A 24,322-nucleotide genomic window follows, 5' to 3' on the forward strand; every position below is an offset into this window, starting at 1 on the left:
GTCTAGCGAATAAAACACATTAAGCACAGTAGAACATCAAACATTAAAAACTTCCCTATACATATTCACACACACACACACACACACACACACACACACACACACACACACACACAGATGTCTAATATTCACTTTGTTTTTGCATTCTCTCTTTCAGCTTCCAAACGCCTGGCTGCCAGAGAATCCAACCTGGGTAGCATGTCAAGGGAGCAAGCGAGGTTTCCCGTGCGGCCTCTGGACTCTCTTCCATCTCCTGACGGTGCAGGAAGCACTGCTTAGCCCTCAACCTCACGGTGAGTAATGCAGCCCCTGCTCAGGGGTCTGCAGTAAACCCACAGCCCAAGTCATGCCATGGTGAATTCAGGTACTGTTTTCTTCCCCCAAAGCACATACGACATGGGTGCATATAATCTGTATTGCCTTCTAACCCCCAGCCAATGTGTAGGAGGATATTAGGCTACTGGACTTAGCAGTGGAAGGCTTGGGTTCACATCCCAGCTTGGCTCTCTTTGGTTTCTCTTGTGTCAGTTCATAGAATCACAGAGTTAGAAAGGGACCCAAGGGTCATCTAGTCTAACCCCCCGCACTGCTGGAATCTCAGCATCCATGATAGATAGCCATCCAACCTCTGCTGCTTAAAAACCTCCAAGGAAGGAGAGTCTACCACCTGTCGTGGGAGTCTGTTCATCCGCCCCATTGCTGGCTGGTCTTTTGCCAAAAATTACAGCAATGAAATGAGTATTTAAAATTGAGTGTCATTGCCCATATTCAGTTATACAGTCATTTTTTAAAAATATATATATATTTATTGAAGATTTTCAAAAAATACATTTATAAAAACATTCCATTATTATTATATAACTGCCCAAATCCATATAAAAAAGAAAAAGCACTAGAAAAAAGGGGGGAAACAAAAACATGACAACGCAGAAAAAAATGAAAAACAACAATTTTATCAATATTACTTGGTCATAACTTCCCGACTTCCCCGTCCCTCCCTTCCCGAATCTACTTTATACCTCATTCACACAGCTTTCATAATATGCAAGAAAATCCATCTAATATTACAAATCTATATCTTAATTCTATAATACCACATTACAAATCTTATTCCTTACCTAATAATCTTTCTTAATTATCTTTTAAAATCATTCATACTCATGCCTATCTCTAATTATTCCCCTTTAGCCTTTAATTCCCCCCCAAAAAAGTACCCCACTGTATTCCACCTCTAACATCTATCACAAAAATAAAACATTCCCACCTAAGTCCCCCCTCCCTTCCTCGGAAAACATTTCCCTAGGTGTCCCGACCAGCTCCTTACAGTTATACAGTCATACCTTGGAAGTCGAACGGAATCCGTTCCGGAAGTCCGTTCAACTTCTAAAGCATTCGCCTTCCGAATCGCAGCTTCTGATTTGCTGCAGGAAGCTCCTGCAGCCAATCGGAAGCTATGGAAGCCCCGTTGGATGTTCAGGTTCCAAAAGAACGTTCACAAACCAGAACACTCGCTTCCAGGTTTTGATTGACCGGGAACCAAAACATCCGAGTGCCAGGGCATTCAACAACCAAGGTATGACTGTATATATTTTAAGAACCTTGGAGGAAGAAATAGGTACGCATATGGGAAACATTCAGGAGAGTCACACCGAAGTGAAAATAAATGTAACTAGGGATACAGGTGCAGAACTATATTTTTTGTTACCTCTGCGAATTTTAATTTTTTAAAAAATGGGGATTTTTGCATTTACACTCTGAAACCATGATAGCTGACTGAGTAAAGTGCTTCACTCCTGTGCTATCTACGCTGCCAGCTTTCTTTGCTCCCTACTTAATGCCAAACATGTGCAGAGCAGAAGGGAAAGGCATAAATTTAAGAATGTAAAACTCCCATGGTCCATCTAGTCCCTGCTCCCAGTGGCCAACCAGATACCTATGAGAAGCCCAGAAGCAGAACCTGAGCAGAGTTACATTTTCCCAACCTGTGATTCCCAGCAATTGGTATTCAGAGGTAGACTGCCCCTGACTCTGGAGGCAAAAAACATAGCCATCATGGCTAGGAGCCATTTTTAGCCTTATCCTCCATTAATTTGTCTAAACTGCAATACCTCAAGTTACCAAGAGGTCCGGAGGGCAGCAACACGAGAAAGGGCCTTTTCCGCAGTGGCTCCCTGTTTGTGGAATGCTCTCCCCAGGGAGGCTCGCCTGGTGCCAGCATTATCTATCTTGTAAGCACCAGGCATAAAACATTCCTCTCCTCCCAGGCCTCTTGCTGATTAAACAATGTATGGCCTTTTAAACTTTGTGGAGGGCATTGGTTTTGTACTGTAATGTATTTTTGTGTTTTTAATATTGTAAGCTGCCCTGTGGTCCTTGGATGAAGGGCAGATTATGATGATGATCATGATAATAATAAAAATAGTAATAATCCCATATAAAAATATAATATTTGCAGTAGAAAAGAACTAGGAGAGAAAGCTGTGCCAAATCCTTACCCCCTACATTCTGCTTTTTTCCTATAGCACTCCCCCCAAAAAGCTACTTTCCTTCTGGCAAAGGTTTGCCTAGAACCCCAGTGGCCGGGGGGCGGGGGGCGGGGAGTGGTACACAAGCATCTCCTTATTTCACCTTGAAAATTTTGGCCTTTCCTCCAACACTTTACAGTTTGGCAACTGAGGTTTGCTTGCAAACATTCAGGTTTGACTTGAGCCTGCAGGGTGGACGGTATGAAAGTGAAGTACTCCATAAAGTAATAACTTCAGCAATAAACAAGCTTCCACGCTTTGAGTGCAGACGCTGCGTTTCTTCTGCAATAACAACAGAAGCAGCAGCTGTGCTTTAGGGTCGAAAACAACACCTGAATTCATCATCTCAAGGGGGCTCAGGGTGCATGCGAATGGTCTGGGTGTTTTGCCCACTCGCATTTTAACGGTTCTGTCCCTCCAATCCCTTCTCTCCTCCCCAGCACCACCAGAGGTCCTCTCCGCAATGAGAGGGTACGTCCACTACTTCTTTGGCTGCCGGCAGTGTGCAGACCACTTTGAAGCCATGGCAGCAGAGTCCATGAACAAAGTGAGGAACAAAGATGGCAGCATTCTCTGGCTTTGGACAAGGCACAACAGAGTCAACGCTCGCTTGGCAGGTGAGAGCACTGCTACTGGTTGGTTGCATGTAGATTGCTGTCTGTCTGTCTCAGGGCAACATGGAAGAGCGCTCTCTATTGGCAGACTAACAGAAACTTGCTATTTCATTATTATTATTCCTTCTTTGGCGATCCCTCGTAGCTGAGTAAAATTGTCTAACTCACACAACACAAACCTAGGTTACGAGTAAAGGTAAAGGGACCCCTGACCATTAGGTCCAGTCGTGACCGACTCTGGGGTTGCGCGCTCATCTCGCATTATTGGCCGAGGGAGCCGGCGTATAGCTTCCAGGTCATGTGGCCAGCATGACAAAGCCGCTTCTGGCAAACCAGAGCAGCACATGGAAACGCCGTTTACCTTCCCACCGGAGCGGCTCCTATTTATCTTTTTTTTAATATATAATAATTTTTATTAGTTTTACAAACAAAACTAAACAAACTACACAAACATACAATATAACACTGTCCCTTCGTTTTCCCTCCACCCACTGGTTCACCTCTGCCACCAGTGAAACCCGTGCGCTTTGAGAATCAAAGGGGTCCATTGTAAGTTGGGTTTGGCCTCCCCCCTCCCTCCTCCCCCCTCATCCCCCCCCTGCCACTGAAAGGACAGGAATGGAGGAGCTCTGAGGATTGGTTTCCCCCAGCTCATTCATAAGCTACTTAAACAAATACAAACATAACAATAATAGGGGAGAATTTTAACTCCCCAATTCTTATTACCTTAACCTTATACTTGTGACTTCCTCGATAGTCTTCCTCCTGGTTTTCCTTAAACAAATCTAAAATTTATGGCGGGTTTTCTATTTCAGTTTAAAATCCTTTTCTTATATTATTAACTCAACCCTCCTCCTTTTCCATGCTGCCCTCCCACAGGCCCCCTCCTGCCACAAGAGGAACCTGTGGGGCACAGCATTTCCAAGGTTCCATTGTATCCCCTCCTCACCCCTCTGAGCACTCCCTGCCACTGAGTATCTCAGAGTAAGGAAAGGAGAGTAGGCAGCTTTCTGCCTAAACCTAACTTAACTTACAAAAATTTACATTAACTTAAATTCTTTCCTAAGCCGTTCTTAGAACTCCCTCAAGAAAACACAGCTTTTTCCATTCATTTTTACACTCCATCTCTTCTCCCTAAGTCTTTTCCCCCAATTGGATCAGCATTTCCGTTAACAGGCCAAAATTTCAAAAACCGTCTTTCAGAAACCAAAAACAAAAATTTTTTTAACTAAATATTCACCCCACACCCATTCTTTCCCATATCCGTCTCCAGACCCTTGTCCTCCCTTGCCCCTGTCTTTCCCATTCCTCCCTGACATCACCCCACATTTCAACCCCTCCAGGATCTTCAAGTCCATTAATCCTCAAATTCCTTTGCTTCTCATTTTCTTGCTCTGCTTGATTTTCTTCCTTTTGAAGTCCATGCTTTGCTTCATCCCAAACATATTTTTTATAGTCCAAGTCCTCTTTAAAATTTTCATCTAGTTGTTTCTCCTGGCATCCAGATTCAATCTCCACAATCTCCAAAGTCAATTTTTCCTCTAAATCCTGGACTTGGACTTCATCCTCGACTGCTGAAAAATTGGGATGTTGCCGTTTCTTGTAGATATCCTCCCATATTTGTAGATAGTTTAGCACAGCCTCCTGGAAGGCTCGAGAGTACTTTGTTTTCATATTTCTCCTGACCGCAGACAAACAGGAGGTGGAGAACAAAGAGGTGCTGGAAAATTCCTTCCTCAGACGGTCGACTCCATTTTGGCTGTTCTTTTCCTTTGTCTTTTAAGTCAATCACAACTCCATTCTTAATTCCAAAATTGAATAATTCTACCACAATTTCAGTCAATTTTTACTGATTTCAACAGTACGATAAATCCACCCGGTCTTTTAACAGCTTGACAGCTTTTGACAGCTGTCAAAGCACTCTCCCCCTTGATAAAGCTGTACCTCAAGGGGTGCCGGACTCGGGAGTTGAGAGGGTTCAAAAAAGTCTTTCTTTCTCTCGGGTCCACAGTCCCAGATGCCTTTTGCCGTTCAGTTTAAGATTATTTAAAGCGCCTCCCAGTTTTCCATTAGGAAGAGACCGACTTCCGTTTCTTTAAAGCCTCTCCTATTTTCCAATTAACAAATTTAAAGTCCGTGATCGCAAATTCCACTTACTTTTTGGAAGTTTAAATTTGTTCGGAAGAATCTGCCGCTTGCCGGGTCAGGACTCGGAGCTTCACTTCTCGGAGGTAAGATATAGCCCAAAATGGCTCCCGCGGTTCCACCCCGCCGGCTCTCGATCGCTCTATTGAGCTCTCGGGCAGCGGGGGATCCGCAAAAAACGGAGCAACCGCTGGGCACGTGAGTCACCGGGACTCTCTACCCGGTGTTTTTACGGGGAATCCGCTCGCTCTGTGGACTTCCCCCCCCCTCCGCGAAGCCAGGGACATCGGCACGCGAGGTCCCTGCGTCCTTCTCTCCGCCGCGACAGACCGGAAGTCCAGCGGCTCCTATTTATCTACTTGCACTTTGACATGCTTTCAAACTGCTAGGTGAGCAGGAGCTGGGACCGAGCAACGGGAGCTCACCCTGTCGCAGGGATTCGATTCGAACCGCCGACCTTCTGATCAGCAAGCCCTAGGCTCAGTGGTTTAGCCCACAGCGCCACCTGGGTCCCTCTAGGTTACGAGTAGCAAGTATCAATTACACAAAAAGCGTAACCGGCTGCTGTAATCAAACACTAATTTATAAACATATAACACAGAATAACTTAAATAACACAACCATAAGCGTCATATCACTCGCGATTCAATCCAACATCAGTTCAATGTATTCAGTCATATGTTGTAGTTCATATTGGGTATCCATATGACATATAAATTGGGTTCAAAAGTACTTCCAAATGGATGTGTAATACTTAAGATTTTTTGTTGTTGTTGTTGTTCACCGCTACCAGGAATATATATAGTTTGAAATATACTGTGCCTGACGATGTCAGTTAGCGGTTATTCCACAGAATGGATTGTCCAAGCGCGGTGACAGGTATAGGTGGCAGTGGAGCATCCAGGTGAAGACGAGACGTATATATGAAGGTGGCAAGGGAGTATCCAAAAGCAAAAAGTATCCAAAAGCAAAAGACAAGGTTACCCAGGTTATGTGCCTTGTTTCGCCAAAGTTGGCTTCTTCAGTGAGCGAATTGCTGCATGTTATAAGGCAGGCACGTCCAACAGGTAGATCGTGATCTACCAGTAGATCACTGGACGTCTGTGGTAGATCACTGGTAGATCACTGGCTCCCTCCAAAGAAGCTCAACAACTTTGGCTCCCCTAAAAATGCTCAACATTTTAGCCCTTTACCTCCCAAAACAGGGCTTTCTTCACACCTCAGAAAAGCTCAACAACTCTGACCTGAACCCCTAAAAAATGGGCCTTCCTCCTTCCTAAAAAATCTCAACAACTTTGACTTGAACACCCCAAAAGGGGGTAGATCACTGCCAGTTTTTAACTCTGTGAGTAGATCGCAGTCTCTTCGGAGTTGGCCACCCCTGTTATAAGGGAATAAAAAGTCAGTCTTTTTACCACCGAAACCGTCAGTAATGTTCTTATCAATGTATGTACGTACTTTTCTATGATAAAGTACTAGCTGGAAAACAGCTCACTGAAGAAGCCAAGTTATTCTGCGTTATATGTTTATAAATTAGTGTTTGATTACAGCAGCCGGTTATGCTTTTTGTGTAATTGAGTAAAATTGTCTTCCATGAACACGGTCTTAACAGTGAGTCCATAAGTGACTGTGGAGGCCAATTCTGGATCCACACGTCCTTCCACAGTGGGGACATAGGTTTCCGGTCAGGAGTTGATCACGGTGAGGGTTTGCCAAGCGTGCCTCCTCTTAGCACGTTTCTCCATTGCATCCTGAGTTTGAGCATCTTTGGTAAAGGCTGTTCTCCAGTTGGAGCGCTCACAGGCCAGTGTTTCCCAATTGTCTGTGTTTATACTACATTTTTAAAGATTTGCCTTGAGTGAGTCTTTAAACCTCTTTTGTTGACCACCAGCATTACGCTTTCCATTTTTAAGTTCGGAATAGAGTAGTTTCTTTGACAGATGATAATCAGGCATCCGAACAACATGACCAGTCCAACGAAGTCAATGTTGAAGAATGGTGATCTTTGCTTCTTCCAGTACACTGGAATTAGTTTGGCTGTCTTCCCAAGTGACGTGTAACATTTTTCAGAGACACTGTTGAGGGAATCTTTTGAGGATTTGGAGATGGTGTTTATAAGTGGGCCATGCTTCGCAAGCATAGGAACCTGAAAATGAAATAGAAACCTGCTATTTCATTAAGTCACTCCTGAGTGGGCACTGAGAAACAGGAGGATGTGGCTGTCTGAAAATGCTCAGCCTATGAATGTTCAGAATCTTGGTATTCTGGTTGAATTCCATCTTCCACAGCTTAGCTCAGAGTAAATGGAACTAGTCAACAGTTTGCAGGTTTGCAGGTTAAACCACTGAGCCTAGGGCTTGCTGATCAGAAGGTCGGCGGTTCGAATCCCTGTGACGGGGTGAGCTCCCGTTGCTTGGTCCCAGCTCCTGCCAACCTAGCAGTTCGAAAGCACATCAAAATGCAAGTAGATAAATAGGAACCGCTACAGCGGGAAGGTAAACGGCGTTTCCATGTGCTGCTCTGGTTTGCCAGAAGCAGCTTTGTCATGCTGGCCACATGACCTGGAAGCTATACGCCGGCTCCCTCGGCCAATAATGCGAGATGAGTGCGCAACCCCAGAGTCGGTCACGACTGGACCTAATAGTCAGGGGTCCCTTTACCTAATGCAGCTAAATGCACCACTAACAGTGAACCCCCTGCCGTACGCACAAGTTCAATTGTGAGGCAGAAATGCGGGCCAACCTCAGTCCTTGAGCAAGCAGCTGGTGGCGATGTAGCTACTAAATCTTATCTGCCTTTCCTGCTGCGGGGGGCTTCTAAAGGCCTACACGTGCCCTGGGAAGACCCTCCTCCCGAGACGGCTGCCCACATGTTCAGTTTTTTGCAGACAGATGCAATCCCTTGTTCCCCGGGCTTGTTTCCTTTGACATGGGGAGGAGGAGGAGGTGATTCCCGTTGACAGATGATTGTGGCAGGGAGGAGGGGTACATTGGCCTAGCCAAGGAATCAAAGGAATTATTCCTTCTTTGTCCCTCTTGGGCTTTTATACCTTCTCTTCCCTCCCCCCTGGGACATAATCTCCCTTTTTCTAAAGCATGTACTCCAGCTTCACAATGCCTCTGCCGTTTGTTTATCATCCGATATGGTTCTCTCCTACCCACCCACCCCCCAAACCTATTTATTTCTTCAAGCCCGCAGTAGGTAACAGCCACTTGAAACATGCTAAATCCTCTTTGGAATTTCATCACGGCATTTCGTGGCTGCGTGTTTTGGTTAATCTTATAAATGCTGGAACTGTCAACAAGTGCAAGGGCGCATCTGTCTAAAAATATAAAGACAACGCAGCGAACATGGGGAAATCGCCATTGTCAACATTCACTACTGCTGTAACACCGTAATCTCAGATGTTCCCTTCAGACTGCTAGCGTTCCTTTGTAGTTGTCAACAGATTCCACATTTGGGATACGATTTGTAACACAGCCATGCATGCATGTAAAAGCATACCAGCCTCCATGCTTTCGAGCTAACCTTCCACTTGGTTCAGAAAACTGGAAGCGCCTAGAAGGCAGGTTCCCTGCCTCTCCCTGCGTAGTCTTGGCAGTGTTTGTGCTAAGGTTTTAAATGCTGACATGGTATAACTGGATGCACTTCAAAGACAGTCTGCTCTTGAATGTCAGCTGTGTGGGGACCAATGACAAGGGCAGGCTGTCTCCTGCATGCCCTGGGCTTGTGAGTTTTCAGAGGCAATTGGACTTACTGGAATCAAAATACAGTACTGGGCTCAGTGGTCCTTGGTGATCAAGCCAACACGAGGTGTGTCATTCATAACTAAAACTGCAACCCAGTACATAATTCCCTGGGAGTAAGACCTGATGAACTGAATAGTACCTAATTATGAGTCGAGACGACTAGGATTGCACTATGGGGTACTTACTGCTCACATGCACATATAGAATTGTGGTCATTGTGCTATCATTTGCTGAACAATTTCTAGCATTGTTTCCAATGAACTTTTAAAAACTGAGCTGAACCTATTTTTTTTCTCTTCCACAGAGCCTAGACAACTAATGATTTGATTTTTCAAAAATTGCTGCCCTCTTTTTGTCCCAAGAGCAAAATTGCTTATAGATACTGCTAGTTTCCAATATAGTTTATTGGTAATATGCACAGATCTAAGACTTCACTTGTTATCTTCCTTGTTTAGGCACTGCAAGTGAGGACCCCAAATTCCCCAAGATCCAGTGGCCTCCCAAAGTTTTGTGTTGGTCATGCCAGATAACCATCAACGGAAGGCTCATGTGGGACGAGAGGGCCGTTCTGAGATTCTTCAAGAAACATTTCTCGCGGAGCAACATTTACCTGGATTTCCTCAAAGCTGAGAAAGGGCTTCGGGTCAGACAGGGCCGAGATGTTGAGGAGAGAGACTACGAAGCCGACAGGAAGCTGGAAGGAGGAGGAGGAGGAGGACAAGAGACTGGCAGAGGAGATGAAGAGGCCTTTGAGGAAGAGAAGAAGAGGACAGAGAGGAGGAGACCTGGTTTCGAACGATCAGGCTCCCTGGAGGCACACAAACCGTCTATCGTCAAGATGAGCACCAAAACCAAAGAGCTGGAGGAAAACATTGTCGATCTGGATACGTTCAGCGAGCAGCACTTCAGGAGCAAGGCGCTGAAGATGGCGGGCCAGGCCGGCAGCCGGCGCGGCCGCAGTAAGAGGGACGTTGGGCTGGTGCTGATGGAGGACCGGGGCCACCAGTCTCTCGATTATGATGCCGCCTGGGGGCTCCTGCAGCAGAAGGGCATGGGAGCCCAGCAGATCGTGGGCATCATGGAGGAGTCTGAGAAGGAGGGCGGGGTCACCCGGAGGAGGAGCCAGTGGTTCCACATCCTGGGGGCGGGCTTCTCCAGGTTGGACGTCAGCTTGTGCATTGTCTTGTACTTCCTCTCCTCCATGTGCCTGCTGGGCATGTACACTTTTTTCCGCATGCGCATGAGGTACCGCAAGGGCCGCCCAGCCTTCCCCCAAGCCTGAGAGAGACAAGCAGAGTGGCAGCAGATAGCGGGTTGGAGAAGGGGTGTGCGTGCGTGCGTGCGTGCGCACTCGCGCGCATGCGTTGCATGCCCACTATGCTCGTTCCTCAGCAACAATTCATACTCTGGTTTATGGATGCACAAATGCGAAAAACACGCAGGTATCTCACTCAGTTCTTAATTTAAATGGGTCTGTTCTGAGTGAAACTTAGTTGAACGCCACCCACGGCAAGTAAGACAGGCCTGCTCATATGCCACTGTTTCCACAGTGTGTATGTGTGTTTCATTTCTGTATCTATAATGGAGTGCGAATTGTTGAGCAACATGTTGACTTAGCTGTCGAAAGGGGTGGTGGTTTCCATTTCAGACCACATACGGATAGTGTGATTGTCTGGGGCAGGCATAGGCAACCTTGGCTCGCCAGTTGTTTTGGAACTACAACTCCCATGATCCCTGACCACTGGCCCTGTTAGCTAGGGATCATGGGAGTTGTAGTTCCAAAACATCTGGAGAGCCAAGGTTGCCTATGCCTGGTCTGGGGAGTGAATGGACTTAAAAGAAAAAAGGCCTCTCCTTGTGGGATCTTTAGCTGAACACATTCTGACCCCCACCGTGGAAATGTAGCACATATTCCTTCTTCAGAATATCAGAGTGTGTAACAAGGCTCTTGCGGAGCTTTTATGCGGCTAGCTTGGGAGCAGTGGCAAAATGACTATTTTCAAATATGAATCGGAGACCTGTATAATTTGTAAAAAGCTGGTTTGTTCCAGGATAAAGTGACTCCCTGACATGATGGACTTTGCAGATATAAAGCTGAACTTTTTGTGCTTGGTGTCTTGGGGTATCTCTGAGCCCTTTCCTACCTGGAAGAAAACTCAGTCCTGGTTTCTTGAATTTAGGCGTAGAAGCGCCAGTTCCACGATACCTTGATTCGTTTTTACTAAACTGGATTCCAAAGCTTCTGAGCCATTGTGAAACTACCTTCAATAAAGCCAATGTTTGCAACTGTTAAAAAAAAGAGAGAGAGTTAGAACGCTTATCTCTACCATCAGCCTCAGCTGAACTTTTGGGTATATATGAGTGGCACAGGCATTTTAAAGGTTTGTCTCCTTCTGCAGTCCTTCCTATGAGCTTGGCAACAGGGCATTGTCAGGACTTGTCTGCCTCACCCACACAGCACCACCTCCTGCTCCCTGGATTAGGAGAGCAAAGGCTAAAAACTGCCCCATGCGGTCTTGGACTTGAATGATGTTGTAAAGACAGGGAAGGGTGCTAGGAATGGCAACAGGCACAAATGCTATCCCTAACAGTCACGGCTGAGCAATGGAGAGTGCAGATCCCACACCTGAGAACCTCACAGCAAGCATTTTCCAGTTCACATTTTCCTGTTTTCCCACCAGCCAACCTGCCCACTACTTCCCTCTCACCTTCTTTCCAAGCCAGCTTGTGACGTGTGACCCTCGCCGCCACCCCAAAGGGACACCCCTATCTTCAACACTATCAACACCCAGCGGCCTATGATTTCATTGCCAATAAAAAGAGAAAAGATGAAGGGATAGAAGGACAAGGGGCATGCGCGAATCTGGTTCTGAGGTGCAGATTAACTCCATTTGTTCAGAAGGGAAGAGACTTCAAACATAGGAGGGCCGTTGACTGAACAGACCATTCCTGACCAGTTCCTCGGACTCCTCAGGAGCCGGCCAGTTCTGGTCCACACCATCCCTTCTGGGTAACTAGCATGCCTTTTCCAACTTGGCTGCTTAGGTTTTCCTGAATGCAGGGGAAAACAGCTGGGTTTTAGTTTTAGAGACTGGAAGGGATCCCTGACACGTATATGATTGGTGGTTTTAACACCTAGAGTGGAAACATAACAAGTAAATGAACCTGACTCTTCACTAAGAATACAAAGCAAAGTTAATGATAGCAGAACCGCCACCCCTATAGAACTGAGTTTTCAAATAAGACATGGTAAATACGCAGTTTCTTTTCATTGGTGTCTCCCCGCTCTCCTTTGAAAGTTAAGCTGCTCATTTTTTGCGCAAGTGCCTTGCACCATCTCATCCCGCCTTTGAATAGCCCCTTTGGCCTGGGGCAGCATGGCGGCTTCAGTGGCGAGGGGTGAGTTGGAAGTCCATGATTCACATCTTCCCTCTGTCCAAAACTTAAGCAAACCATCTTCTCAAAACCTCAACCCCGCACCTGCAGCTAGGGAATGGTAATACGGCATGTTTTACCAAACCGGTCAGGATTACTGAGGTGCTTAACGTATGTGAAATGCTTTGAACACTTGAAACCCACTTACACAGATGTGCATTAATATGATTGGGGCTGACCTATTTTTCCAGATGCATCTAAATGCTTTTGTTCTTTGCTGGGAGACTTCCTCCTGTTACCTGTTGGTGTTTGGCTCGGCCCCTTCTCCTTTGTTTCTCTCTCGACTCCGGAGAGGTGCTGGCAGTTTTATTCAGCCACATTATGTTCAGTTATGGCATCTAAATGTTTTGGGGAAAAGTTAGGAAAGGAGGGATATCCTGACAAAACACCTGAAGCGGGTAGATCATCACTAGCTTCCCCAAGATGTGGGGGCTGGACTGATCTAACCCCTTTCTGGATAAAATTATACGAAACCTTTGGAGCAGTGTACGTGCATCTCAAGGGACTAACGTGCTTCCTCAAGCTCCCTTGAAAAAGGCTTGCCATTCCTGCAGTCATTTCCCTTTCCAGAAGATGCTTCAGATAACAATGCAGTTTAAAAAAAAAGGAAGGAAGGAAAAAGAGAGCTCTGTGGAACAATTGACCCTCTTGAGCGTTAACTGAATCATATTTAGTCAGTAGGCAGAACGCAAACACAGGCCTTCTGGGCTGCAGATTGTGCAGAGCTTTTCTGTGTGGTTGGGGGGGGGAAAGCTACATTTGTGTGTAAAAGAACAGGATTGTCTATCCCTGCCTGTGGGCTGCTCTTAGATTCTCTCACGTTTAAGTATGCTTATCAATGACCCTGAAAGGCATTTCCATCTTTTAGAAAAACGTAGTTAATTGGCACCAGTTATTTGCCAATAACTGGACCCAGGTGGCGCTGTGGGTTAAACCACAGAGTCTAGGGCTTGCTGATCAGAAGGTCGGCGGTTCGAATCCCTGCAATGGGGTGAGCTCCCGTTGCTCGGTCCCAGCTCCTGCCCACCTAGCAGTTCGAAAGCACATCAAAGTGCAAGTAGATAAATAGGGACTGCTCCGGCGGGAAGGTAAACGGCGTTTCCGTGCGCTGCTCTGGTTCGCCAGAAGTAGCTTTGTCATGCTGGCCACATGACCCGGAAGCTGTCTGCAGACAAACGCTGGCTCCCTCGGCCTATAGAGCGAGATGAGCGCCGCAACCCCAGAGTCGGACACGACTGGACCTGATGGCCAGGGGCCCCTTTACCTTTACCTATCAATGACCCTGAAAGCCTTAGATTACCTTTTCTCTCTTCAAAAGAACCTGGGGTTTTCTTTCAGAGGGTATGAATGTCTCTGTGTGCCCAAGGCCTACTACTGCTACAAGCATCTCTGCACCCCACCCCCCAAAAATGTACTTGTATGTCTTTTTGCAGCAATTGCAGGGCCTTAAGTATTAAATTGCTTGTGTTTAAATGGCAGCTTTGAGAAGCTGTCAGTCCCTCTCAGGTATCACTATTGAGGAGGCTATGGCATTAACAAGGAATGTCTTTCGGCCATATTTTCTTAGTAGTAGTTTGCAAAGGAACTGCATGTGGGATGCTCTGCTAAGAGACTAGAAATGCGTTCCACTGCACAAACTGACATCATAGTTGCTCGGACTCTGTAATAAAGTTGGCAGCATTTAGGGGAGAGCTGCATATTCCTGCGTTGCGGAGGGTTGAGCAGCGCTTGATGACCCCCAGGGTCCCTCCCGACTTCACAATTCTATGATTCTATGCAGTTTGTCATGATTTGGTTTGTTAAAATATGTACAAAATCGGGTGGTATAAAGTGTGGGACTTGCTTCTATCTCCCACTGAACTGCTTGAAGGTGGTGGGCTGGTTATTGTCCTTATGAGTGAAACCGGAGACATTTTCCCTTCAGATGAGTTTGAAATCTGGTTTAATGCCACTTGTTGTTTGGTCGTTTAGTCGTGTCCGACTCTTCGTGACCCCATGGACCAGAGCACGCCAGGCACTCCTGTCTTCCACTGCCTCCCGCAGTTTGGTCAGACTCATGTTGGTAGCTTCGAGAGGCCACTAGAGGCCTGATAAATACTATTTCAGTGGACCTGCCAGTTGGCCATCCTTGAGTGAGGAGCTTCGTGCCTTTTCGTCCCCATCACAAAGAAAAATACGGTAATTTAGTTATGAGTAGGAATGTAGGCCCATCTCCATGCTCAATCTTCTTTTGCCATATCCTCCCAAATGACTGCCTAGTAACTCCACAATTCATTTGGGACAAGTCTGACCCACTTCATCACCATAATACTACATGAGAGAAACTTACTGCCCCAAGTGGGTCAGGCCTGTTGGCGATATCTCCTTTTGACATACTGTTCACGTGCTGACTTCTAACAAAAAGTGTGGAGTGGGGGGGAGAAGGAGAAAAGCCAGACCTGTATATTTGGACCACACTCTGAACTGGGGAAAGGGAGGGTGTGAACATTCTGTATCCCCCCTTCTCTCTGCACCCCCAGACCCCTGAAGCATTTTATAATGGAACAGTAAAGAACCAGCCTCTTTAAATAAATGAAAGGAAAGTTTGCTGTCACTTCTTTAGATCCAAATGAGTTTGGCACACTGCCTTCCCTCCGTCTTTCTCCATTTCTGCTGCTGCACAAGAATGGTCCAAGGAGCATCTGATCTCGTGCTGTCATTGTGTCTTAACTACATTAGTGGAATAAATTTATTTTTGCTAATAAATATTGGTGTGCGTCTGACCAAAGTTTTTGTTTCTAAGTATGCATTGCAGAGGCGCGGGTGTGTGTGTGTGTGTGTGTGCAGCTCACTAAACTGTTTAAATAAATCTGAAATAGCCTTGCAATTTCTCCTAAAGTGAATTTGCTCCTATGAAACCTTTGTAGGAATTTTGGGGAACGCTAAACCACAGAATCTAGGGCTTGCTGATCAGAAGGTCGGCAGTTCGAATCCCTGCAATGGGGTGAGCTCCCGTTGCTCGGTCCCAGCTCCTGCCCACCTAGCAGTTCAAAAGCACATCAAAGTGCAAGTAGATAAATAGTAGATAAATAGTAGATAAATAGTAGATAAAGTGCAAGTAGATAAATACCTTCTCCGGCGGGAAGGTAAACGGCGTTTCCGTGCGCTGCTCTGGTTCACCAGAAGCAGCTTTGTCATGCTGGCCACATGACCCGGAAGCTGTCTGTGGACAAACGCTGGCTCCCTCGGCCTATAGAGCGAGATGAGCGCCGCAACCCCAGAGTCGGACACGACTGGACCTTTACCTTTACCTTTAAGAGGATTTCAGCAAGATTAGTAAAATATATTGGAAGTGTTCGGGGGTGTGTGTGTGTGTCACACCCTGTTGTGGATATATTTGCCTCTCTCATGACAGGCTTCAAGTGCCAAGTGTTGGTTTGCTTTCTGGACCTTTTTTGGGGGAAACTCCCCACCACTAAAGCCATTCTTCAGCCAATACTCTAGGCACTCCTGGAATATCTTTGCCATATTTCCAGCAGTAGGGGAACACCTTGCCCCCTTTTCTTGACATGTTAAGGATTGGGGGTTCTTTTTGGTAAAAACAAGTGGCGGGAGAACGGGACCATTTCAAATCTGAGCTGCCCACAGTGTGAACCACACAATCTAGCTTAAAACAACTCATGCCACGTGACGCTTCTGACCACAGGATCAGTCACTGGGGACATTACTCCTTGGTTTTTTAAAAAGCTTGCCTCACCCTTTTAAAACAAAATTTATATATTCCCCCCCTCCCCGGTTAGGAAAAACCAAATTCTTGGTAAGGTGAAAAATAACAGCAGCAGTTGACATGCCTTGGGACATTTCTCCCTTAATAGAATGGTTCTTTTGCTTGCACTGTGCTTTTCACACAGAGGATTATATTCACAAATGCCAACTTCCACTAACAGTTCAGGATTGTGCCAGCTCCGTTTGCTATATTTTGTACGTCAAACTCAAGCCACAAATGCAGGTTCTTCCACTGGCATTCAGATTCTTGGCAACAAGTAGCCTTTTCTCCAGCAGCCTGTTGTGTTTGGTCAGGCCTTTCTTCCTTCAGGCTACTGCAAAGCCAGGCATGAATCCTGTCCATTGCCCTCAAACTTCTGACAGGAATATGGGCTACTTCCAGGATGTCCAGGCCTTTCCACTTCAGACTGTGTGTCCCCCGTCCATCTGAAGTGGTGGAAGGGCCTGGGCATGGTGTACCCCCTGGAAGTAGACCATATTCCTATCACATGGAAGGCCCAAAAGAATTTTATCCATAGAGAGAAGGTCAGGGCCCGCCCAAGACATTTTGGCACCTGAGGCAGACCTAAAAATGGCACACAAACACACACCCCACACTTCACCAGGGAAGAAGGGGTTAGGGATTATCTACATCAGGAACAGGGGCAAATAGCGATCTACATTGGAATCTGCTGCCCCTGTGGATCCTGCCGCCTGAGGCATTTGCCTCACCTCGCCTTTCATGGGTGGGTAGGCCGGCTGTGGGGAAGACGTAGAATTGAGCTCTTCTCCCTAACACACCAGTTTTTTGTGTGTGGACTTTCTCTCTCCCTAGCCCCACCAAAGGCGCTTTGGATCATAAGAACCCCACACACTTACAAGGGGGCAGGACTAACATAGGTTTGACGCCAGACCAAAACCCCATTTTACAAGAACGATGCAAAGGTTAGCGCCTGCGAAGCTTCCCTCCTGAGTGTCAAGAGCAAAGGGTTGCTTTTTTATTTTCGTTTTTCCTCTCTCTTTTTTTTTAAGGATATGGCAAAAGCTTGCCTTCTTTCATTCAATCCCCCACGCCCACCCCGCCCCCCAAAACAAAACCCAGAACCGCTGCTCCCATTTCTCTTGTCCTTTTATCCTTGTTACAAATCATTAAAGAAAATGGTTGTTTTCTATAGCTGGGACTTTGGCCATCTGCTCCCCTGGCACTAGCTAAATCCTCCTGTAACCAATTCATTGGGATTACATTGACCTCCCCTAATCCCAGCCCTTCCCCCGCTGCAGGGGATTTAAAGGGATTACAGACCGCTGATAATAAACTTTATTAAGGGGGGTAGTGGGTGTCAATCCGATTTGGCCTCTCTCTCCCCCCCCCCACCTTACATCTTCACTTTACAGGATGGAGTTGGGGTGGGGGCCATCGGGGGACCCAGATGTACCAAGACAACAAGGGAGATCTCACTGCCCCTGTTTAGAGGGATATACAGTATTTTGATGCATTTCAGCCATCAAATGCTAGAAAGAAAGAAAGAAAGAAAGAAAAAGAAAGAAAGAAAGAAAGAAAGAAAGAAAGAAAGAAAGAAAGAAAGAGAAAGAAAAGACCAGGTGTCAATGAAGGGTGTAGATGTTTTCCCCATTCCTTCCTTCTAAAAGCTGCCACCAAATTTCTCCTAAGGCAAATTTTGAGGCAAGTTGTGAAGGCAATTAAATTGGTTTCAGTAAAGTTTTGGCGCATCTCAGAAGGGTGGTATTATGTAATTATGCAACTGGGTTTTTATTTCTCTTTTCCTTGTTATATTTTCCCTACATCCTCCTCATCTCCTTTATGTTCTCTCCCCGATTCGCCCGCATTTTCTCTTTTGCCTTTCTAACTAACATCACCCGTACTTAAAAAATCCCACATACTCTCTGCCACAGACTTGTTTGGAGCGGGGAGGCATTCCAAATTTCAGGGTATGGCCTGACATGAGATAGGATAGGATACAAAGAAGATCTTCCCATATATTTTGACCACACCCATGTACTACATCAAATCACACGTGTGTGTGTGTGTGTGTGTGTGTGTGTACATATATTAGGATTTAGTCAATTCCAATTTCTGCTATTCATAATCCTAAAAACAATTGCTTAACAGTGCTGTGGTTCAGACTCCCATCGGTAAAACCTTTCTAGGTATTAATGTATTTCGATGTCTTCCTTTTTTCCATTTCACAGTGTTAAGACAGGCCACCATGCAGCTTTGCAGCAATGCTACGAAGTAGCTTACACTAAGGCAGGGGTCAGCAAACTTTTTCAGCAGGGGGCCGGTCCACTGTCCCTCAGACCTTGTGGTGGGCCGGACTATATTTTTTTTTGGGGGGGAAACATGAACAAATTCCTATGCCCCACAAATAACCCAGAGATGCATTTTAAATAAAATGACACATTCTACTCATGTAAAAATATGCTGATTCCCAGACCGTCTGCGGGCCGGATTTAGAAGGCGATTGGGCCGCATCCGGTCCCCAGGCCTTAGTTTGGAAACCCCTGCACTAAGGAGTAACAGCTATCCACCCCCCAAAAAACCCACATTTGTGGCTGAGCAGGCATTTGACCATAGGTCTCTCAAACCATAAAAGAATCCAAAGCAGCACAGAAGAGAGACATTTCATCAAGCATAATAATAATAATAATAATAATAATAATAATAATAATAATAATTTATTATTTATACCCCGCCCATCTGGCCGGGTTTCCCCAGCCACTCTGGGCGGCTTCCAACAAAATATTAAAATACAGAAATCCATCAAACATTAAAAGCTTCCCTAAACAGGGCTGCCTTATAATGGCCACCTCATCTGTTTGACAGGTGGGGCATTTTCTCTCTCTTGGCGACACTGAAAAATCATGCTGCTGTTGTGACTTCCATTTTTATCAGCAGGATGGCAACAACGGGCACACAAGGGATGATATTGGGGATAGGGGGAGCAGTTCTTGAAAGCCAACCTGTCTAAATCCAAGCCAGATGTGTGAGTAGGAAGGGGACAGCCCTGGGCCATGTAGAAGTTAATATCAAACATCTTAACTCCTGCCTACCCATAGTGGTAAGTAATAACTTAGGACTTTTGTGCATTTTTTAAGAGTTCTGTGTTCTGCAAGGTGTTTTTTATGTGTGCGTGTTTTCTTTACAGCAATGTTACATACAGATTTGCACCATGGCTTCCCCCCCCCCTAAGTCTCCGCAAAAGAGACTTTTGTATCATTCTGTATCTCATTAATCACCCCTGAAACACTATGAGGTAGGTGACATATTATTCGCATTTTACGGACTCACAGAATGAGAGAGGTTGAGGGAGACCGTGACAAGCCACTCGCTGAGACTGTGGCCAATTTGGGATCTGAGTTTGAGCAAATCCAAAATATCATGAGGTGACAATGCACACTCTCTCTTGAAATCAAACCGTAAAGGGCCTTATGGCAGCCTAAAACTATAAAAATTCATTAAAGCATAGCTAAGCAGAAACCTTGAATTTTCTGCGGAGATGTGCGATTCCACCCCACCCACCCCCTTACAACTTTGTCCCTTGCCTTAGATCTTGAAAGAGCTTTAAGAGAGAGATGAATTCTTGTGTAGGTGGCAGAAGGAGAAGCTTTGGCCAGGCTTTTGACCTAAGTTTATCTGTGCCAAAGAAGGGACTGTGTAATGATGGAAGGTTGCTGGAAGCCAACGGCTGAAATCCTGCACCAGTAGGAAGAAGCTGAGGTGTACATTTTCCTTGCCCAGAACTGTTGCCATTGTCTCTTTCTCTGTAATAGATCTCTTCCATAACTTTGCCTCTTACAACCGGAGAATGTGCCCCCACCACAAAGATACATCCTTTCTCCCCCCCCCCTGTTGTGGTATGACTTGGGTTACTCATCTGGGTGTGTTTGATCTGATATCACCCTCTGCAATACCAAGGCCTGTCTTTTATAAACTGTATAGGTAAAAGACCCCTGGACGGTTAAGTCCAGTCAAAAACAACTGCGGGGTGCAGTGCTCCTCTTGCTTTTCAGACCAAGGAAGCTAGTGTTTGTCCACAGACGGCTTTCTGGGTCATGTGGCCAGAATGGCTAAACTGCTTCTGGCGGAACAGAACACTGACGGAAGCCAGAGTGCGCGGAAACGCCGTTTACTTTCCCGCTGCAGCAGTACCTATTTATCTACTTGGCACTGGTGTGCTTTCGAACTGCTAGGTTGGCAGAAGCTGGGACAGAGCAACGGGAGCTCACCACCGCCAAGCAAATCCAAACCACTGACCTTCCGATCGGCAAGCCTAGTTTAGACCACAGTGCCACCTGCATCCCCATAAACTGTATAAATTGATGCTGGATGGGCCTGGGGATTTTGACAGTTGGGTCCTTTTTTGTACTTTCCACCCCTATGATTCTATGAATTATTTACAGCATTCCCCCCCCTTATTATTTTTTTTAATAAAATGGGATGCATTGTGCTGCAGACTTACCAGGAAGCCTCATCTGTTGGTTTCCAGCAAGGGAGCAATTTGCCACGTCTGGTATTAAAGGCCACAGCAGCTTTTGTTGTAGCTTGAAAAATCATCAAATCATAGAGTTGGAAGGGACTCTCAAAGGTCATCCAGTGTAACTCTCTGCAGTGCAGGAATCCTGCCCATAGCCTGAGCGGCCTCAAACCACCAACCTTCCAGTTAACAGCCAGATGCACTGACCCGTTGCGCCACAATCTAGCCAGCTCTGTGTATTTTCTCTCCAAGGTTGCCTATACAGAGAGAGAGTCTGGCTCACAAAAAATTAGCAGATGAAGGTGTGCGCCCCCCCCCGGCACAAAGGGTAAGTAGTGGGGAAAGCTTCACTTCCTTAATGTTTTGTGTTGGCCTGGCTAGTGGAAAGACTAGTGGTACCTCTAGTTAGGAACTTAATTCGTTCTGGAGGTCCATTCTTAACCTGAAACTGCTCTTAACCAGAGAGGTGCTTTTGCTAATGGGGCCTCTTGCTGCCGCTGTGCCGCCGGCACACAATTTCCGTTCTCATCCTCCTGGGGCAAAGTTCTCAACTCGAGGTAACTCTTCCAGGTTAGCGGAGTTTGTAACCTGAAGCATTTGTAACTCGAGGTACCATTGTATTCCCTTTTAAAAAGAAAGCTGTGTTTGGGCTGGCAGGTCCTAGTGATTTGGCACTCAGAACTCTCCTCCCTTTAGACAAGGCTGTCCTCAAGTCCGTCCGTCCCCTGCATATGTGGTGGGCACCCAATATCTTTGTGACAATTCCCTTTGTGCAACCGGTTGTTTTGCGGACTCTGAAGTGCCCTGTCCCCTCCTCAACCCTTAGATTGATAAATGGTGTGTGTGTGTGTGTTTGTTCCTCCTTCTCATTAGCAAAGCTCCACGCCTGCCTTTCACCTTGATTTCCCCTGGGCACATGTTAGAAATTGTAATAATGAGCCTAAGGTTTTACATGCCCACCCAACTGTCCTCCTTTCAGCAAACTGGTCTCCTCCCCTACCCGACCCAGCTCTCCATAAAAAATGGGGAGAATTCTCTCAGTTATAATACCCCCACTTTAGCTGTACGTGGTTTTAGTTTCCTTAACTCCTACAAACCCATATTGTCTGCCACCAGCAGTGAAGTTTACAACAACAACAACAACAACAACAACAACAACAACAACAACAACAACAACAACAACAACAGCCCACCAACCCCTAGCAATGGAAAGGTGGAGAATATTTGCTAGAAAGTCTCTCTTTTTTTTTTTGCAGAATCCACATCATAAAAGGGATTACACTGGCCTTTTTAAGACCTGTTTTTCTGTTTTTGTTTAAATTCCTGTTATTTTTTACCTATGTTATTTAAACTGTATTAATGATGTATTCTTAGTTTTAGATATTGATTTATGTTGAAATTGTTTTCTATTCGGTTGTGTGTTTTTTGATGTGGTTTATGTATTGTTTGTGACTTTTGTAATTGTGCTATTGCTGTATTGTTTTGATATTCAACTGGAAGCCGCCCAGAGTGGCTGGGGAGACTCAGCCAGATGGGCGGGGTACAAATAAATAATAATAATAATAATAATAATAATAATAATAATAATAATGTATTGTTATTGTATTCCTTGTATGTTTGAAATTGTTTCTAATGCAGCATTTTAAATTGTTGTAATCTGCTCTGGGACTGAAGAGTGGGTAATAAAACAACATTTTTTTTAAAAAAAACAACAACACACACACTTAAAGCAGTGTTTCCCAACCTTGTGCCTCCAGATGTTTTGGGACTACAACTCCCATCATCCCTAGCTAGCAAGACCAGTGGTCAGGAATGATGGGAGTTGTAGTCCCAAAACATCTGGAGGCACAAGGTTGGGAAACACTGACCTAAAGAACGCTCCACTGCTGTGAATTGAGATCCCAGAATTCCCTGGGAAGAGGAATGGGCTGTTAAACCACTCTGAGCATTGCAGCCCAATGAGGGGAACAGGGGGGTCTCCTCAAAACTCCCAGCACACTTAGGTCACGAGTTGGCAGAACACCTGGGAAGGGGAGGAGGATCCCAGCAAGGGGTGTAGCTGTGATAGGTACACATTGGGACAAGTTCAAAACATGGGACTTGGGAGTTACTCACAGGGCCGTCTTTAGCAGATGCGGCGCCGGGGTGCAAATATCTTCCCAGTGCCCCCAAATCACCATGAATCGTGTTGGGGTGGCTGTAGCTGCGCACTGCCAGCCATGGGTGGGGGGGCAATTCTCCCCCATGCCGCGCCTGCAGAGGCTTGGGAGTGAAGTTGCGCCCCTCCCAAGTTTCCTTGGGAGGAGAGCGATCCTCGCAGAGGCTTGGGAGGGAAGCTGCACGCCCGCCAGCCATATCGCTCTCCTCCTGAGGAAACTTCAGAGGGAAGCTGCACGCAGGGAAAGGCAAAGCCGCGCAGCTCCCCCACTTGCTGGGGCGCCCCTGAGAGGCCGGCACCCTGGCGCAAGGAACCACTAAGCCCTATGAGAAATATGGATGTTGAGGGGGCAGGGGACAGTTCATCGGATCTAGGGGAAGGAGACATAGAAAGGTGGCCCTGTTTCCGTGGACATGGCAGGCTCTGAGGCATCAGGAAGTGCACTCCAGGAGATTGAGGCAGGCAAGGGAAAACAGCCCAACTCACTAGTGCACCAGATGACGATAATGAGGCTCATTAGGTCTTGGTGGAGGTTGGTTAGGCTCAAGGCAGGTGAGGAGCCCATGCTTCATCAAGTGGAGAGGCAGGCACAGCTGGAGCAAACTCAGGTGCATCATTCCAGATTGGGAAGGGTAAAAGGGAAGCAAGGCAGAGACACTCTATCTGCTTCAGGAACTGCCTTGGAAGGTGACTTTGGGACTGACCCCCCCCCCCAGGTGTTCCAACCCTGGATCTTCTGCAGAGGTGGGAACCTGACCTTACAGGTTGACTTTGGAACGTGCTCTTTGGATTAGACCTGGGCCGGTATTTGGCCATTTGGAATGTCTGAATACATGTAGTGGGGTCCAAACTTTTTTCAAAGAGGGCCAGATTTGATGAAGTGAAGGGCCGCGGGGGCCGACCAACGTTGTTTTTAGGATTGAAGTTGTTGAGCTTTTTTTAGGGTTGAAGTTGCTGAGTTTTTTTAAAGGATTTTACCCCAGGAAATAAACTGCCACAGGGGCCGGATTAAACTGACCGGCGGGCCGGACTACACACCCCAAATGGACTTTGGACGTGCCTGGACTACAGGTAACAAGTGCTTTCCGTGGGGGTTGCTTTCCGGAGCCCCACGCATGTCGTCAGAGGCCTTATAAGCCTGCCCCACTTCCTTTTCCAGCCACTTACAGGGTTGTCCCAATGCACACATGTATGGTCACCTGTCAACTGGATGCGCCTAAAACAGTCATTGCCTGTACCCTCTAGCGGTGCCCCTTGGGACTGTGTCAGGGCTTACCTTGGGGTATGCTGGGATTCAGGACCCCTTGGCAGACTCCAATTCCCAGGATTCTTTTTTTTTTTTTTTTTTTTTATTATTATTATAGAAAACTTTATTATATACAGTCAATACCATAAAATGAGTAATACATCTAATAGTTACATTGTTCTTATTCCGTTCTCACCCGATTATATCCCC

The 24,322-nt window shown here is 46.2% G+C and overlaps 1 protein-coding gene across 1 annotated transcript in view; it reads left to right on the forward strand.

The window, feature by feature from the left end:
- Positions 1 to 15,213, forward strand: part of QSOX1 (quiescin sulfhydryl oxidase 1) — an 86,463-nt gene extending 71,250 nt beyond the window's left edge. The window contains exons 10-12 of the mRNA XM_035122015.2: positions 158 to 293; positions 2,966 to 3,142; positions 9,489 to 15,213. Coding sequence (XP_034977906.2) covers positions 158 to 293; positions 2,966 to 3,142; positions 9,489 to 10,315 — 1,140 coding nt within the window. The 3' untranslated portion in view covers positions 10,316 to 15,213. The remainder of the gene's footprint in view (positions 1 to 157; positions 294 to 2,965; positions 3,143 to 9,488) is intronic.
- Positions 15,214 to 24,322: the final 9,109 nt, after the last annotated feature.

Source organism: Zootoca vivipara, chromosome 7, assembly GCF_963506605.1.
Source record: "Zootoca vivipara chromosome 7, rZooViv1.1, whole genome shotgun sequence".
NCBI lineage: Eukaryota > Metazoa > Chordata > Lepidosauria > Squamata > Lacertidae > Zootoca > Zootoca vivipara.